Raw genomic sequence first — 19,746 nt, forward strand, 5'->3', positions numbered from 1 at the left:
TGTCTGTATGAGTTTTTCCCCGGTTTTCCTCCAGTTTCTTCCACAATCCAAAGATGTGTAGGTTAGGTGGATTGGCCATGATAAACACACAAAGTTATGGGCATGGTGCACACTCAATGGGCGAAATGGCCTTTATCTGCACAGTAGAGACTCTATGGTTCTGATGAAAAGTTATGGATTGTTTAGGTGTAAAAATTCAATTCAATTGCATATCAGCCAGAATCACAGGGCACATAAGAACAATGGTAACAAGCTTCAAAAATCATGTTGAGGGCATATAGTCAAGATTATCCAAAGGATTAGGATAAAGATATTCCATTTGGGGGACTTTAACTTTACAAATATTGATTGGAAAAGCTATAGTTCAAGCACGTTAAAGGGGTCAGTTTTTGTCTAATGTGTGCAGGAAGGTTTCATGACACAGTATTTAGATAGGTCAACAAGAGGTGAGGCTACATTGGATTTGGTACTGGGTAATGAACCAGACTCGGTATTAGACTTGGAGGTAGGTAAGCACTTTGGTGATAGTGATCACAATTCGGTTACGTTTACCTTAGTATATACCAAAGGGCAGAAATTACAGCTGGGGGAAAGGTAATTATGAAGCTATTAGGCAGGATTTAGGATACATAGGTTGGAGTAGGAAACTGCAGGGGCTGGGAACATCTGAAATGTGGAGCTTATTCAAGGAGCAGTACGCTTCATCGTCCAGTACTTCCCTGGAGCAGAGAAGCTACAGCATCTTCTCTGGAGTCTTCAACATGTCATTGATGAAGACGAACATCTCGCCAGGGCCATCCCCACACCCCCACTTCTTGCCTTCAAACAACCACACAACCTCAAACCATTGTTTGCAACAAATTACCCAGCCTTCAGGGAACAGTGACCACAACACCACACAGCCCTGCCACAGCAACCTCTGCAAGACATGCTCGATCATCGACACGGATACCATCATCTCATGTGAGAACACCATCCACTAGGTACATGGCACATACTCTTGCAACTAGGCCAACATTGTCTATCTAATACGCTGAAGGAAAAGATGTCCCGAAACATGGTACATTGGGGAGACCATGCAGATGCTACAACAACGGATGAATGAACACCGCTTGACAAGCGCCAGGCAAGACTGTTCTCTTCCTTTTGGCGAACACTTCAGCGGTCACGGGCATTCAACCTCTGATCTTTGGGTAAGCGTTCTCCAACACAGCCTTCACATCACATGACAGTGCAGAGTCACTGAGCAGAGACTGATAGCCAAGTTCCGCATGAGGACAGCCTCAATCTGGATCTTGGGTCCATGTCACACTATCTGTAACCCCCATGACTTGCCTGAACTTGCAACATCTCACTTACTGTCCTGTCTGGAGACAATACACATCTTTTTAACTTATGCTTAATGCTATTTCCACTCACACTGTCTGCACCTTTAAGACTCAAACAGCAGGTTAGCTGTAAAGACTCACATTCTAATCACTATTCTGTAAACTGCGTACGCCTTTATATGCCCTGTTTCTGTTCAGAACTTTCCACTCACCTGACGAAGGAACAGTGCTCTGAAAGCTTGTGGGTTTACTATCAAATAAACTTGTTGGACTTTAATCTGGTGTTGAGACTTCTTACTGTGTTTACCCTAGTCGAACACCAGCATCTCCACATAAAGAAGAAAGTGGATGGAGATAAGGTGACCTTTTTAAATGGGCCTGACCAGACATGTGAAGTTAAGAAAGTATGCAAAGGGAGAGACTCTCTTTGACCAAGTCTGTGACTCTCTTTGACCAAGTCTGTGAGCAGTTCAATCTTCTGGGGGGAGGAGACAGGACTTCATTTCGACATTTTGGGACTTTACAATCAATGTAAAGTTTTATCCTTCTGATCTTACCTAGCTTGCTGAGGACATAACCAGAACTAAGTTATATTTGTAACAATGGAATTGAGTATAACCTGGAATAAAAGCAGGATCAAAAACTGAAGGAGTTTTTGAACAGTAAAGAGAAAGCAGCTGAACAAAAGCAATGTGTTAAGAGAGAACGTGATTGCCAATGCTTTTTCAATACTTTGATAAAAAGGAGGAATATTCAATGGTGAAAGAAAAGGACTATCCTATTGTTATGTTTGCACATTTAGATTTAATAAAATGTGTGTGTATATATGTAGGGTTCTAAGAGTGTGAAACTAGGAGGTTTTGAAAATGACACCAACTTTGCATTTTAAATGGTTTATTTTTATCAGGGGAGGTAAGGTGTCATAATACTCTGTCTTTAAGAAATGGAGTGTGGGCTAATGCAGTTTTATTTTACTATTTCCCCTGGGGTATTCAGGGTGGGTTTGATTAGGTTAACAAGAAAATCATGTGACTGGGTGGAGCTAGGCTTAGAGAGAAACAAGCAGTTAACTGCCATTTTGAATCTTTACAGTGCAGTGGTCCTGTATCTGTGTCTGTGTGTCTGGAGATCGGCATGCAAGACCTGCCAGAAAAAAAAAGGTGTCTTTCTCTGAAGTTCTGCTGTTAAAGATAGATCTTTCTCTAGAAGCTGCTGTCTGAAAGTCAGAAGACAGATGTATTTCTGTATCTCTGTCCAGAGGTTTTAAAAGGCTGGAAGACCAGCACCTCACATAAACCCATTCTGAAGAGTGGTTTGTGTCTTGGGGAGATCCGGTGAGTTACTAGTCAGAATACTGAAGTCGCAACCCCTACTCCCTCATCTCAATTCTGCTAATGTCAGAGTCTGGCTAATGACCTGGAACACAAAATGACTTGAGCACATCCGAAGAAACAGGTTCTCTTGTGCTACTTGGCATAAAAGAGATGACAAAGAGAACCCAAAATCTCACCTGCTACTTATCCACCACTTCTGCTATGAATGCAAAAGATCTGACTACAGCAAGTTTTAAAATATCACAATGTAAAACATTTTTGAAATGAGGTCAAAGTTGTTGAAGTACAAACTTTCTCTTCAATGCAAAACTCCCAACACAGATTCCTGTGGAATAACACTCTCACCTCCTGTGGCCGAGAAGCTTCTTTTTAAACTCCTATGTGTTTTCTGCCTCCCAACCATCTCACAATCTATGTCATCAACTTCTAGCTAGCTTTACTTGTGATCTTTACCATCTGTCTTTATATATCTTCTCAAATAAACAAGTAGCATTAAAATTGAGGCTGTAACTGATGCGGTTTTAAAAAGGATGATAGCTAGCGTATGTGAAACATCTTTTAATGTACAAATTTACCAGTGGGAAATTTGCACAATTCATAAAAACTTGCTAGTCAGCTGGCAAAATCAATACCACGTTATTTTCCATAAAAACGATTAAAATAAAAGCATCACCTCTTAAAAAGGAAAATACCATTCACCATACACCCATGAAATATGCCACCATCACCCTGCCACGTTCAGCCCCCTCCCCAAAAATGGCTTTGATACTACAGCATCCTCTAGTGCAAAAACTTTGCATAACCTCAAGAAAATAAAAAAGTCCATTATATCACTAAACATTATAAAATTGGAATTTAAAAAACCCATCTGGCTGCATCTCAGCATCAACCTAAAATGTTAATCATTTCTCTTGCCACAAAGATTGGAAGTGTGAACTCATTCCTTCCCTACAGATGCTATCAAACGAGCTGCACATTTCTATTTTTATTTCAGGTTTCCAGCATTCTCAGTATTTTGCTTTTTTAAAATCATATAATTGGAGCTGTTTATGTTCACAATTTGCATAGCACCGTGGGTAGCTCTCAACTCTTTAATATGTAACTTGACATTTTTAAAAATCCCCACTCTGATCAGCCATCTCAGAGGAATCTTACAACTATTAGACTATGATACCAGTCAACATTATTACAGTACAACGAAGGTTGCAAAACAGATATCATAGGTAAACATCTGGACAGCCATGAAGCTCCCGTTCACAATATTCGCTTGACTGCCAATGTTGATTAACAAAATTGCCTAGTGAATGGTAAAGATGATCTGGTATGTTGATTTCTTCCTTCAGAGAAGATTTGTGGCACTGGCAAGGCCAGCATTTATTGCCCATCGCTATTTGGCTTGAGGATATTGTGGTGAACCACTGCAGTCCACATGGTAATGCTACTCCCAATGTTGTTGAGGTGACTTCTCAGATTTTTGATCCAGCACTGAAGGAAAAATAGCACACCTACTTCAGTACACGATTTGGGATCTGACTGATCTTGCTATGACTGGACAGACAATAAAATAAGCGCATCCCGTTCATCAAGGGGATTGTGGAAAAGCATTGGATGTGGATTGTGTATCAACTACTGTCAAAGACCACAAGTTGAAGACCAAATTAAACTTATCAACAGAGCCTCAAAAGGATGTCATTCTGACTTTGATGAAAAGGCATTTTGATATTACGCCAGTGGCAGAAACTTGTTTGAAAGGATTCAAAAGGATTCTGGGAGAGGTGACCATGAAAATTAGATTCTCAACGATTTCTAATGATCTTGACACATCATTTCATGTATTTTTTGAATACATTTTGTTCTGCCTCCACTTGTAAATCAAATTTGTCATTGTGTCCCCTCACCAATGTTAGCCTCAGTTACGAAGAGCTACTTTTTGGTAGACTTTCTTTATCCTGAATTCATTTTGCAGCATACATAATTATGCCATGATAATTAAGCAGAACACTGCAGAGTTAACTTCGTTGGTGGTTTATGTCTAGTCAGGGTTCATCATCTTGAACACCAATTAATCTGTGACTCTGCTGCTTCAGAGACTAATCATTTTGTTGCATATTCCACCACGATGCAAGCATGAGAACTTAGAAAGGAATAAAAATTTTTTTTAAAAAATCAAAATACTGGAGATCACTTACGAACCTTGCTGATATTCAAGGTGAGGGCACCCCAAATCCCAAAAGGGGAATTTGGAACACCAGTTAAGAACATAGAACATAGAACATTACAGCGCAGAACAGGCCCTTCGGCCCACGATGTTGCGCCGACCAGTTAAAAAAAAAACAACAACAATGACCCACTAACCTAAACCAATCCTTTTTCGTCCATAAACCTGTCCACAGACCTCTTAAACGCCCCCAAACTAGGCGCATTTACAACTGCAGCAGGCAGGGCATTCCAATCCCTCACCACCCTCTGGGTAAAGAACCTACCCCTGACATCTGTCCTATAACTACCCCCCCTTAGTTTAAAGCCATGCCCCCTCGTGCTAGATTTTTCCATCAGAGGAAAAAGGCTATCACTATCCACCCTATCTAAACCTCTAATCATCTTATATGTTTCAATAAGATCCCCTCTTAGCCGCCTTCTTTCCAGCGAAAACAACCCCAAATCCCTCAGCCTCTCCTCATAGGATCTCCCCTCCATACCAGGCAACATCCTGGTAAACCTCCTCTGCACCCTCTCCAAAGCCTCCACATCCTTCCTGTAATGTGGGGACCAGAACTGCACACAATACTCCAAGTGCGGCCGCACCAGAGTTGTGTACAGTTGCAACATAACGCTACGACTCCTAAATTCAATCCCCCTACCAATAAACGCCAATACACTGTATGCCTTCTTAACAACCTTATCTACTTGATTCCCAACTTTCAGGGATCTATGTACACATACACCTAGATCCCTCTGCTCCTCCACACTATTCAAAGTCTTCCCGTTAGCCCTATACTCAACACATCTGTTATTCCTACCAAAGCGAATTACCTCACATTTCTCTGCATTAAACTCCATCCGCCACCTCTCGGCCCAGCTCTGCAACCTAAGTCATATTCATATTTGCAATAAGTTCATATTTGCAATTTTGAAATATGAGAAGAGATGAATCCAAGTGACAAAAAGGAACAGTCATGTTATAAATTATTCAGATAACAAAATGTTTATTAAACCTTAAAGCATACAAGGAAGAACATTTACAATTAACTACAATAATGATTACTCAGATCACAGTCTACTTTCCTAAACTCAAGAGAACACAACTTCCCTAAAAATACATCCCACAGCTTTTAACACTGAGCCAAATCCAGCAAATAACCACAACAGGACTTTTTTTTTGCGGGAATCCTTCTACATTAGAGTAGCATTTATGGGGTCTAACAGACAGCTTCTTCCAGATTCAGCACAACTGCTTGAACCAGGAGAAAGAAAAACAGTTTGCAAACTAAGTGTGGCTACAATCTGGACAGTGAGACTGTTAGACATCACTTTGCTGAACAACTCTCCTACTAGTCTATCTGCATTACATAAGCTCTCAACACAACTACTTGCCCATCTTTAAAATTCTTGACTTTTCATTTAATTCCAACTTTCATATTGTATTTTAGAATTTCATTTTCAACACAGCAATTAGCCCAAACTCCATTTAATGCAGAATTCTCTCATTTGTAAATTAACAGTTGCATCACTTGTTTTTACTTCTTTTGACTCCCTTCCTCTGCCCATGTTAACTTTAATAGGATAGGTGGTGAAAGAAGAATTGATACAAGTAGTATGGATTTACAGGATTTGAGCTAGTATGCCTGTAGAAGATCAGCACCAATGGATTCACTGGGTTGAACGGTCTACCTGCAAGTTTACCTCATGTACACGGCAGTAAAAGCACTGCATTGACTTGAATTCACTCCTCCAGTTTTTCCTCCTCCTCCCAAAAAAAAGTAACCAATGTTGGGTTCTTAACCAGTGGCTCACAGGTATTAGTGATTAGTAAACAGGAGCAAGAAATCTCTTATTATTTCTCCCAGTCAATGCACCAACACGGTTTCATCAAGTAATCGGGGTATAGATGAGTTCTTCAGCATTTGTATTTTTCCTACAATGTACATTTTAGGAACACTGCACAAGGTTGGACTTCTCCCTCCAGATCTGTTATAGTCATTATATTATAGTTGCCTTAGCATCAGGTGCTTCTGAAGATATTCCTAATCTACAAACACCACCACTAGTTTGTAATTAGTAACTGCACACTCTGGTCACAGTGATATAAATAACACAGCTTGAATGGCAAACCCAGCATAAACAATGGCTGGATACTGGGGTATTTTGAATAGAACCATAGAAAACTAATGGCACAGAATCCATCCAGCCTACTGGATGGAATTTTGAGCTTTTTTAAAAGTTTCCACCTCGTGTGAAATCTGGAGAGTTCCTGATTTTTTTTGGGCATGTTTTCACTTCCAATTTTATAGACTTAGACATTGAAACCATGAGCTAGACCATTTTTAGCTGCTGCAGACAGTGGGCTGGACTTAATTTGCCAGCCAGTCTGCAGAGGGAGCTATTGCGTGTGTAACGTGCAATTCCAACAAGAGTTCAGACAGGGAAAGAGAACTGTTCAGGCTCCTGCTGCCGCAGGCAGCCTCAAGAAATAAAGTCCCACCTCCTTCCCAAATTCACTGAGACCAGCAGCCTATCGCAATGCCAACATTGCATTTCTGGGCAATTTCCACCCCACAACAACCGCAGTGGGCGCTGCTCCCCTCAATAATCGCATCTGCAAGTAGCAGCATCCCCCCTTCTCTCCTGCCCAGTGTGTGCAAAGTTGCCCAATGGGCATTACAGAGGTGACAGGTTGGCACAGCCTAAGTGGACATCCTCCTTGCCCTCGCATCCCCAGGGAGCCTCAATGGTGTCTGGTTCTACCAGCAAGCCAACACAAGTGTTCCCCATTCATGCAGAATTTTCCCCAGCCAGAGAGAACATCTCCTGGAGAGGCCGTAACAAGCCAGCCTACACAATTCAGCACCGGGCTCGCTAATGCCATTTAAAATCAGAATTGTAATAAATTACCACAATTTATTCAGCCTCTCACCTATTTCCAGCAAGAGACTGACCACACCTAGATATCTCACATAATCCTGATTTTTGGGTTCAAATTTTTCCAGCTCACTTCTGCCCATTGATGGGCGGGGTGATCCGGTAAAATCCTGGCCTTTATGCCTGCACCAGCCAAAAAGAGAAAAAAATTTAAGTACTCATTTTCATCTCACTTTTCAGCATTTGGTCCATAGCCTTGCAGGCTACAGCCCTTCAGATGCAAAGCATCTGTAAAAGTACCTTTTAAATCAGTTGAGTGTTTCAGCCTCAACCACCAATTCAGGCAATGAATTCCAGGTGTACTTCACCCTCTGCACAAAAACATTTTTCCTCATATCCCCTGTAATCCTTTTACCAATCATCCTAAATGTATGCCCCCAGTAACTGACCCATCAGCTAGGGAGATAGATATTTTGTCTACCCTATCTAGGTCCCTGAATTTTGTATCTCTCATTAGGTCACCCATTAGGCTCCCATGCCACTAAGAAAACAATTCTAGCCTGTCCAGTCTTTCCTCGTAGCTGCAATTTTCAAGCCTTGGCAGGATTCTTGCAAATTTCTTTACTCTCTCTATATCAATAATGTTCTTCCTGTAATCTGGTGACTAGAACTGTCCACAAAACTCCAGCTTTACATCCGTGCTTTTGCTCTCAATATCTCATCTAGTAAAGAAAGCATTCCATGTGCATTTTTTGCCATCTTTTCCATCCTTCCTGCTACTTTCAGGAACTTTGGACATGCATTTCCAATATCTCTCATTTTCTCCAACCCTCTCAATATCTTCCCATTTATTGAATATTCCGTTACTTTGTTTAATCTCCTCAAATGCATTATCTTGCATTTTCCAGATTGATCATGCTTGTTTTTCTACAAAATGCACTAGCTTCATTTCAGGGAAGGAGTGGTGTTTTTATCCCTGGACAGAAACCACCTGTCATCTAATGTAAAATTCATATGGATTGCTACAAAATCATACATGGAAAACTTAATTGAGTAGTGAAGACTTGATAAAGGAGGAGTCACTCAAATTTCAGCGATTTATTATATAGCATTCTAATGCAATTTGTCTTCTGGTCCAAAAATAGTTTAGTTCAACTCGTAACGCTCTTCACTTTAGGAACGTCTTTTCAACCAAACATTGTGACAAACATAATTAGTGTATAAGAAATCCTTCACTTCTGGATAAAATATATTCTCAAAGATACACAGAATCTCTAGAGTGCGGAAAGAGACCATTTGACCTTTGAGTCTGCACCAACTGTCCGAAAGAACATCCTACCTCGGCCCTTCCCCTGTCTCATCCCCCTGCATTTACAATGGCTAACCCACACATCTTTGGGCAGCAAGAGGCAATTTAACATTGCCAATCCATCTAACATCTTTGGATGGAGGGAGAAAATACAGAAACAGCTTCAAAAGAATGTTTTAGGTGTTAACCTCAGCTCAGACTCAGCACTCTTGGATCCGAGTTAATAGTAATGGGTATAAGCCTCACTTCAGAACCTTGAGAAATACAAATCCAGAGAAATGCTGAATAGAGATCCCTTTTACCTTCTCGGGTAGAAGAAAATAAACATTTCCATTACATTAATTGAAGAGAAGCACAATAGTTCTCCCAATATCCTGGCCAATATTGATCCCTCAAATAAGTTCACTAAAAAAGTGACCTGGTCATTTATTTAATTGTTGTTCATAGAACCTTACTGTCCACAAATTTGCTGCCATTTTCCTACAAGTGATGAAGATTCAGAATACTAATTGTGGTTGAGCATTCTGAGCTACGCTGAAGTTATGAAAGCAGGTATGTAAAAAAGCAAATTCTTTCAAGTAAAGGTTGGTAGCATGTACTGGACGCTATCAAAAGATGATGCAGTCAAATCTTACTATGGAAAGTTGTAAAGTTGAATATAATAAATCTGATAAAAAATTTGTGGCTGGCATCAAAAATAACAAACTAGGTCATGAGTAGCCTTTAGGGAAAGGAACAGGTCATACTTATACAGGCTGGCCTCCCTTAAACCTAGAAATTGGGCCATATTTTAGCAGAACATCTGTGTTTGCCATTTAAGATTTGCTTTTGCATGGTTTTTTAATGTTTTGTCTGCTGCAATTATGCACTGGTACCATTGTAGCAAAAGAAACAAAGTATCTGAAATAGGAACGTTCAGGGCAAACAACTCCTTAACTTAAGGATTAAGAATTTAACAACGGAAGAACTGGGAAGATGTAAATTAGTCTGGGTGAACTGAAAGTCAAACCAGGTACAGGAAGAGATATAAAGAGATTTAATTGAGAGAAGACAGGACAATGGGAAAAGTAAAACTTTTATGTTTTTAAAATCTACAATTAAAACCCGAAGGAATGAGATACTACACTTCGTTAATTTTCAGTAACAAGAGAACTTGATTGGCATAAGTTTATATTGTAGAACTAATCTGTAATGCATTTCAGTAGTGAGCCAGACAGCAAGATGCATTGCTGCAAAGCCACTGGCAGTGTCATGTAATTCTTCTAGATTTTTGAGTTTAATCACATATTTACCCTGCACTTAAAGTTGCTATACTATTTACACAAATAACAATGAGCAGCACTAGTTTGACCAGAAAATCTGGGTGAATGCAGCTGAATCTTAATATGCAAAGTAGTGATTACTTATTCGTAAAAAGATTTCATCTCAGGATAATAAATGTTTGCCAATAACACCCATGTCGAGACCAAGGTTAAAAAATCTTCATACTATAAAAGAAATCTAGCAAGAGAATTTTGAAAAGCTGGATTTCCCTCAAACTTCAAAACACGAGTTATTATTTACACAGGTGCCACATTTACTTGGTCTTTAAATACATAAATGGTCATTTTGCAGTTCAATACAGTATAATTAGGTCATATTAATCAAAACAAACAAAAATCAATATATTTGCAGAATTGACTGTTTGAAAAGTGAATCACATAATAAACTGAATTCAAATTTGCCAGAAACAAAATATATACCATTTGATTTCCAGATATTACACTTATGCAAGTTTGAAACTTTATTTCAAAAGTGCATAATTTTCATACACGAGAAACATTCTCACCTCTTCTACTGTTGAGTGCTTCCAGCATCTCCAGATACTTGCTAGGGTATAATTGCCATCTGATTTTTTACACATGACCCTAGATAGCCAGTGTCAAGTATCACTTCTCCTGCAGCAACAACCAACATTTTTCAATGCTAATCATGCTATGCTGGTGACATTATTTCCTCCAACACTGCTCTTGTTGAACCAGTTCCCCTCTTAGCAACCTAACTGCAACCTGTGCATTTTCAGTAAAAACTTTTGTCTCCACAGTATTATTTCTGGAGTCCCGAAAGACCACGTTTCTCATTTATTTAGTACCACTCGGCAAATTGATTTAGACATGCAGCCAAAATCCTTAGGCTGAATATTACACTGGGCAGGGTGGGGGTGGGGGGGGGGGGGGGTGTATTGTACCACCCCACTGCCTCCCCCATGCAGTCAGCTCACTCAATTAGCTTGAGGGGGATCTTCTGTCTCCAGCAGGAAGCTGCACTTCCAAGCTACCCATCAGATCACCTGGTCTCTGGCCTCAGTCATGATACCATAAGCAGTGGCCACTACTGGGAGTGTCTGAGGAAGAGTCTTACAATGGAACCAAACTTGTGAAGTCTTGTCAGAGCTATGCTTGCAGCACCTGGTGAGCATGTTGGTCAGCAGGCAGTGGAGAATAAAATAAGAAGGTATCATATAATTTGGCATCTCCAATGTGCACAGGGGACCAAAAAGGAGGTTCCCTGCACACCCCCCTCTCCTTGCTTGCTCAGTGTGCTAGGTTTTATCTTACAGGCTGGACATTTGGAGCTGGCCTCATCTGCAGTCAGTAAAATTCCAGTGTGACAGCAGGGGACCTTTATATGGCCCACAGACAAGCAAACAGCCTGATGATTACTCTGCCAGTAGTAAAATTGCAGTAGTGGTAGGGTGGGGAAGGTAGACAGTGGAGATGGTATCACAGCAGCGGCATCGAGTTTTCAGCCCTCTCCTCATCCTGCCTTCAAGGGATGGGGTGCTGTAAAATTTCAGCCCACAAATAACACCAAGCTCTTCTTTTGCACAACAGCTCTTCGTAACTACGCCACCCTAAGATTCATTTGAAGATTTGACAGTAACACAAATAACTCCAAAAGTCCAGATATCTTTTCAATGACAAGTTTAATTGTAAAAGCATTTTATTAATGAGGAAACACAGACTGACACCAAAGAGTGGTTTGTGCAAGACTCTCAAGTCAGTGAAGCATAGCCAACAGCAGTACAGTAGAATATAGTTCCATTAAGATAAGTGTTGGGGAAAGGAGGCAATAGCAGATCAAAATGCCACCTGGGCTCAAAAACCAATGTGTTTTGTACACTAGAATAGAAATGCTAAATGCCACTATTTTTGGGAGCTGTGCATATGTTAAGTTGGATAGTTTGGGGTAACAGTTACTAATAATGGAGTGTTGTTTGGAAAAAAAATTGCCTATATTCAACAATCAATGATGCATCAATATCTCGTCACAACAACTACAGATTGTAGCCTGCTATTACTGCAAGCTCTGAATTAGAAATGCAAAGACCTCTATAATACAAGAAAGGTTATATCATTGTAATGTGTATGTATTTCTTATATATCTACCAAAAGTTAATAAGTCTTAAGTTTTAAACGTTATTGCTCAAAATTTCATCTCAACTATCAAGGATAATTAGATATCGTGACATTAATACAAACCTACATTAAAATTCAGTCTAATTCAAATTGGGTCATCATATTATTTAAACGTGTGATATATGCACTGGCACTGAGCACATGTACTTTTTCCAATTCACTGATTTTGCCAATGGGCATCTTCTGGCTGTATTCGAAAATATAAATTCACTTCACACAAATAGCTTCCATTGTTGACTCCATGAGTGGTAGCACATTACGTTCCACCACTGGCAAAATAACTGTGCTGTCGGTACGATCAGTTTGAGAATTTTTGAGTAGTACATGCCCCAATTTAATCTCATGAGATAACCATACTCTAGTATTTGGTAGATCGTTGCCCTTTTACACCATCGCCTGGTAACAATAAATCAGTCCTGCAGAAACCTAGTAAAATTGAAAGCTTTCTCAAACCTACTGAAGTGCAACATGTGCACACATATACTTTGGCGTAGAAAGAACATTACTCGATTGTGCATGCTCAAGTACATTTAAATGTCTAAATGTCCCTCCCTTCTTTAGAGATAGGAAACATGACATAGTACCAGCTTAATTCAACAACAAGATTTAGAAAAAATCTCCAAATGAAAGATGCAGAATATAAAAAGTTTTAATGTATGCATTAATAAAAAACTTAGTATTTCATAATTTTCAGGCACATTAACAAAAACCGATAAGAGATTTTTAACTGAAATCAAGTGATAAATACAAACATTTCCCTGAAAGAGATACTTAATAATTATGCAAGGTCTTGTGTAACCAGGATAGCACCCTTGTTGTTTAAATATATGGCTTATTATACAGCTATAGAGGCAGTGCATTTGGCACCAACTGGATGATTCATACATAGTTTAATACACAGGTTTCATCCATCCAAGCAACCCAGAGGGAAAATGGCAGCAAGTCGAGGACAGCAGTTATCTAGTTGATAATTAGAATACCACTGATATGTGATGTTCTTGAAAAAGGTTCGAATACATGAAGGTTGAACTGAAATTGAAGAACAGTTAGTTTCTCAGAACAATTTAAGTTTATAACAGTATCATCACAATTTAACTATTCAGCTCACTGTAAAAAATTTATATTTGGAGTGTGTGGCAATGAACACCATTTAGACAATAAAAATGTCCAAAGAACAACTGCTACATTACTTTCATAACAAAACGAATAAAGGCAGATGTTAAATGCAAGTTGATAGAAATATTAATACGACTGTGGATTCTACAACAACTGGTAAGAAAATCTGAATTTCACTAACAGGATCAATAGTCCTTAATAATCTGCCAGATTGTTCGGGATACCATGCAAGTAAATGTCCACTTTGTTTAGCAATGAACATTTGCATCTTTCTAATTCTGCTATACGAGTTCAGATAACTTTCTGTTGCACGTTATAACAGCGTACGTTGCATAAAATAGTCTTGGGAGTTCATGTCAACTTAACACAACAGGAAGAGGAGAAATTTTAAAGAATAGTTTGAGAAAGTAAACTGTTACGCAGAACTCATCTCTCAATACGTTACATTTATAAGATTGTAAACATTGCATAGTAAGTCTGCAAAAATGCGAAGGTGTTCACGGAAAGTTTGAAAAATAATGCAAGGAAACAATTTAAACATTTGCAGCTAACAGCTTATTAGCCTATAAAGTAGATACTTACTTCCTGAAAAGCTGCAAGAAGATTGTTGCGGGTGGTTAGAGGATATTGAAAGAGAAGGGGGACCACACGTCAAAAAAAGGTCATGTTAAAAAAAAGTTGAGTATCTTTCCTCCCTAAGGGACAATTAAAATTGCAATGAGGGACATCAGGACAGGTTGGGAAAAAAATCTTTGGATTAACTGCACTAGATTGGGAAAATAATTTACTACGATTTTACATGCTACAAGAAAAGGATAATTCTTTTGGTACTTAAGAAAATCATTCCTCTCATTTTTTAAATTCAGTTTGTCAACTGGAATTAATCAAATCACACATCAAAAGATGATTAATTTCACTATCACAGTATTGAGAAATCTTGCAGCTTGCATTGCTGCTCCCATATTTGTTTATATAATAGAGTTATAATAATGTGATTAATCCAATGAGGCTTTCCTTATCTGCAAAACTTTTCCTATTCAGGGAGTTTTCAATAATCAATTGTGATCAGCCATAAGTTAGGAGCAGCTTTTCTTGTGGTACAATTAATTGAAACATGCAGCTGATCTTTCAACACCATAGCTATGGAATTTTAGTACGTATTTAGACATTAGCATGAGATCTTAACTTACTATTGGATTGAGCATTACTTGGATCTATGGAAGCAAGATAGATTTCATTTACAGATTTTAAAACTTAAAGATGTTAGTCAGTCTACTTAGAATGCTGAAAGGGAGGTTGAGACAAGAGAAAACATACCACCGTTCTACATAAATTAATAAAAAAGTATTTTTATTTCTCAGAAAAATAAATATTTAGCTCATCTTTTAAAAATGTATCTGCCATACAACACATTCTTGGTTTATTCTTTGATGGGATGTGCAAGTCACCGGCAAGGCCAGCATTCATTGCTCATCTCTGTTTGTCCTTGAACTAAGTGACTTGCTTGGCCCTTTCAGAAGCAATTAAGAGTCAAGCACACCATTGTGGGGATGGAGTCACATGTAGGCCAGACCAAATAAGGATGGCATGTGCCCCTCCTTAAAAACTCATTAGTGAACCAGATGAGTTTCTGCAAATATCAATACTGGCTTCATGGTCACTGAGATTAGCTTTAAATTATGATTTTATTAGTCGAGTTTAAATTCTACCAGCTGCCATGGTGGGATTTGAAACCATGTCCCCAAAAGGATTAGTCTGGGTTTCAGGATTACTAGTCCAGTCATGTTACCACATGATCTTCCCAACGATAGCATTAGCCAATTGAACTTGCAAAATTTAAAAGAAATAGAATTAAATAACTGGTGCCTTTGTAGCCAGAGCAGCTATTCTAACATGCTTACCTCAAAGTGAGATGCAGCACTACTCAGCAAAATAAAATATTAATAGCTGGAAGACAAAGCAAAGAAACAAAAATAATTAGCAATGTGTATTTTGGCAAATTGATTTGCAATGCCTTGTTAAAATAAATTTACAGTTTTATATATGCTATGCTTTTTGATTCCACGTTTCCAAAACAATGGAATAAAAGATGAACAGCTCACCTGAAGTTTACAAAAGTAAATTATTTTTTAGACTGTAGTACACAAAGTTTTAAACATAGCTGCTCTCACCAATCATTAACTTCAACAGTAAGTTCCTCAATCACAAAGAACTATAGGCTCCTAGGTTCAAACTCTAGTTTGTTCTGTCTTTACTCTCAGCCAGAGTGGGCAAAGCAAGTTAAGCTCCTGCGTTGTATTTCTGTCCTGCAGCTTTGGTGAAGCAATTGTTTGCAGAAGCAGAGTGGAGGGCTTCATCCAATAGTACAAATCAGCATTCACAAGTTTTGAAGATTTAGTTATACATTGAGCTCCAGAGTTAGTTAACTGTATATAGCTTCTCCCCCCAATGATAATTCAGTTCTAACCTGTATAATCAGAAATATTTTCACTTAATGGTGTCTTAAAATAAGAAACATTTCATTAGGCTTAGTTGGCCTGCAGTGCCGAATTGGAACCGATGGGTAACATTTTTCCATCATTGAACAGAAATGTTCCTCCTATTCCATTTAAATAAATTGATAATTTCTGCGTGCATTTGATTGTGGCGAAATATCAAGGAGATATTGTCCTGTGTAAACTCGTGCATCATTTTCTTATCCCAAACACAATTTAAATTACATATTAAAAAGTTGATCATAATTCTCATCTGGTGATGAGCTAAAAAAACAAAAACATCTTCAATCTTAAAGCAATATAAAATAAATCTATACACAGTAAGTACAGTGGGATAGCAATGGTCATGGTGCATTTTACCATACAAAACATAAATCACATTTAACAAATGGTTTTGGTCGCAGTTTTGGTCGCCGTACTTACGCAAGGATATTTTGGCCTTGGAGGGAGTGCAGAGGAGGTTTACTAGGCTGATACTGGAGTTGAGCTATGAGGAGAGGCTGAATAAACTAGGCTTGTACTCGTTAGAGTTTAGAAGAATGAGGGGAGATCTCATTGAGACGTATAAGATGAATGGGATGGATAGGATAGAGGGGGAGAGACTCTTCCTGCTCAGAAAGGACAGTAGGACTAGGGGGCACAGCCTCAAGATAAAGGGGGGGGTGGTTTAGAACGGAGTTGAGGAGGAACTTCTTCACTCAAAGGGTGGTGAGTCTCTGGAATTCTCTACCCGTTGAGGTGGTGGAGGCTGCCTCGCTAAATATTTTTAAGACGCGGGTTGATGGGTTTTTGATAAGCGAGGGGATTAAGGGTTATGGGGAGAGGGCAGGAATGTGGAACTGAGCCACGACAGATCAGCCATGATCTTATTGAATGGCGGGGCAGGCTCGAAGGGCTAGATGGCCTACTCCTGCTCCTATTATTTCTTATGTTCTTATGTTCAAAGACAGAACAGGTAAAATTCTAAAAACAAATTTCCCAGAACCTTACTGAAACTTATGATTACAGAATAGGAGGAGAGTCATTCAACTCATCATAAACAGCACTAGAAGTAGCTAGACTAATCCGGTTTTCCTGCTCTGAAGTTTTATATTCTTCAATTGTTTAAATCAAATTCCTTCTTAAATGAAATGATTAGTGCTGCTTCAGTAGTTACTTGTGGAATTTCATTTTTTTTTAAACGTTATGCGCAAAGAAAACTTGTAAACTAACATTATTTTGCTTCTCATATTAATCACAAACTTGTGCTCTTTGCCACTGATTCACAAATGAATTGAAATAGTTTTTCTAATTAACACTCAAAACCATAAACTTAAATTATTTCATCTTCACAGCTCTAGTGAATGTAGTATTAGTTTTCTTCCATATCTCAAATTATTCAAGTCACCGTCAGCCAACTGAATCGACATTTAATTATGACTCCAACATCCCGTGGTGGCCAAAGTAAAAATAACCAAATTAACCACTGCCTTGCATAAATTTGAGATTCACCTTCATGTTTTTGCATTCATTATATCCAAAATGTAATTTGCCATTTATTTTAAAATGGTTTTTCGCACCAGCAATTTTGATTTGTTGACTTTTTTTTTAGGATATACTTCCATTCTTTGTTCTCCTCCCTTAAAATGTACTGCTTCACATTAATGTTATTTTACATTATTCAGTGACTGCTGCAAACAATAGCACTCAGTTTCTTTTATATACATTGCATCAACAGGAAATCAATTAGTAAATGTCCTCAGGCAGAAAGCAAATTTTGCAGACAGTCTTAATATTGCAGAATATGTGGAAACTCATCTTGCTCATAAACAATTAGCTTTCCTTCCCTAACATTTTGTCAAGCACACCTTCATTTTTTCAATTACCTAAAATTAAAAATTCAAGTTTCTCCTTCATTTTCATTCACGTCCTCTAAATCTCCATCAGCTGCCAAAAAGACCTGGTAGCAAACTTTGTTCCTAGGTAGTAGGCCATTTTGCTTGCTAATCTAGATCTCAATTTTCCTTTGCTGTTGGCAATATCCCTCATGAAAATGGCTGTGATTGCACTGAAGGGAATCTTTTACTATTTTTGCTATAAATATTATAGGGAAAATTACGACTTTTCTTAAAAAAGCACAGTTTATATCAAGATTGTGCCTACTTTTTGCGATCCTTATCTTTCTTGAGATTCATTTGTGGCGCAGTCTGGAATGCCTGGCCTTGAAGCAGTTCAGTTGCAGCCTTCTTCTTATTGAATATACTCATCTCTTCATCCAAGACACTTTTTTTTTCATCCAACTTCTTTCTTTCTTCCTGGTGCATTTTCTTTAAATGTTCAAATTTGTCTTGCAACTGTCAAAAGTTTTTTTAAAAAAGTGGTCAATAAACTCAGGTTCCACAAGATGGCAGTAAATCCCAAACATTTTCGAAGTACAGGGCCTTGCTTATAAAATAAAACCATGCATAATTCATGTATGCAATCTTAGCCTTATGTAGATCCTTTCCTTCTCTCTCTCTCCACTCCTAATCTTCATTTTTGTTTTCATTCCTCAATTATGTGAAATTAAAAATTTAAATTATTAACCTCCTATAAACCCCAAGTAGTATGCATCTTCTCTTGCCAAAAAAATTGGTAGGAAAGTTGCTCCCAGGTAAAGTCTTATGGGTCCACAACATAGCAAAAACCCGTTGGCCCATTACATCTGCGCCAGTCAAAAACAATCATCTAATTCAACCACATTGCTTGCTACTCTAGATCTTAATTTTCCTTCTGTTGCAAACAATTTTGTTTAAATTAAGTCAAAAATTAAAGATGACTTTTCAAAGGTAAACACATTTTAAAATGGCCAAAATTCAGGCCATTTAAGTTGACAATAAAAGATCAATTGCAATGATTCAACTGACAAAGCTTCATGAACGAGAAATGTCACTTTCTATTGCCAAAACAAAAAACTGAACAGAATCATACTACAGTTGACAGTGAAAGTTAAAGGTCTTCACAGAAATTGTATAATCACTGGACAGATCAGCCTAGTAAATCAATTTAACACCACACCTGAAAAAAAATTTAATAGCAATCTTACAACCCTGCGTTTTAATATGATAGAATCCCTACATTGCAGGGACAGGCCTGCACTGACAACAATCCCATCCAGGCCCTATCCTCGTGTCCCCCTGACACTAAGGGGCCAATCAACTTGACACACTCATCTTTGGTACACTTTTTTTGAAAAGATGCTAACACTTGATTTAATCCTTGTGAGTACAATCATCCAACTATTTACTTACTATACCCAGTATTCTTACTTCATAAATGCAAGCACTTTACTAAGTATTAACATGCCAAACTTGTCCAAGTGCAATCCATCCAGCAAGTTACAGCAGCTAATATATTCAATGAGACATCACACAATGTCCTAATTGCTTAGGACATCACACAATTTCATAATGTTCCCTTTTCTCATGCTGTAATGCTGCTGGACTATTTCACTTAGTACTATTTTGATAATTTGTTGAACAATTGGTCCACTGTTCATCATGTGGAATTACACTCGCTCACTGCACCAAATGAATCTGCAGAAGGAGGCCATTCAGCTCATCAACTCTGCATCAACCTCGTCCTACAATCTTGCACATTCCCTCTTTT

At 38.5% G+C, this 19,746-nt stretch overlaps 1 protein-coding gene across 1 annotated transcript in view; it reads right to left on the bottom strand.

The window, feature by feature from the left end:
• Window positions 1-11,998: 11,998 nt before the first annotated feature.
• Window positions 11,999-19,746, bottom strand: part of septin10 (septin 10) — a 54,494-nt gene continuing 46,746 nt past the window's right edge. The window contains exons 9-11 of the mRNA XM_080197203.1: window positions 18,262-18,452; window positions 15,526-15,571; window positions 11,999-13,537 (exon numbers count right to left, since the gene is read on the bottom strand). Of these exons, the coding sequence (XP_080053329.1) occupies window positions 15,565-15,571; window positions 18,262-18,452 (198 nt within the window). The 3' untranslated portion in view covers window positions 11,999-13,537; window positions 15,526-15,564. The remainder of the gene's footprint in view (window positions 13,538-15,525; window positions 15,572-18,261; window positions 18,453-19,746) is intronic.

This window comes from Carcharhinus amblyrhynchos, chromosome 10 (assembly GCF_965287045.1).
Source record: "Carcharhinus amblyrhynchos chromosome 10, sCarAmb.v2.hapA, whole genome shotgun sequence".
Taxonomy (NCBI): domain Eukaryota; kingdom Metazoa; phylum Chordata; class Chondrichthyes; order Carcharhiniformes; family Carcharhinidae; genus Carcharhinus; species Carcharhinus amblyrhynchos.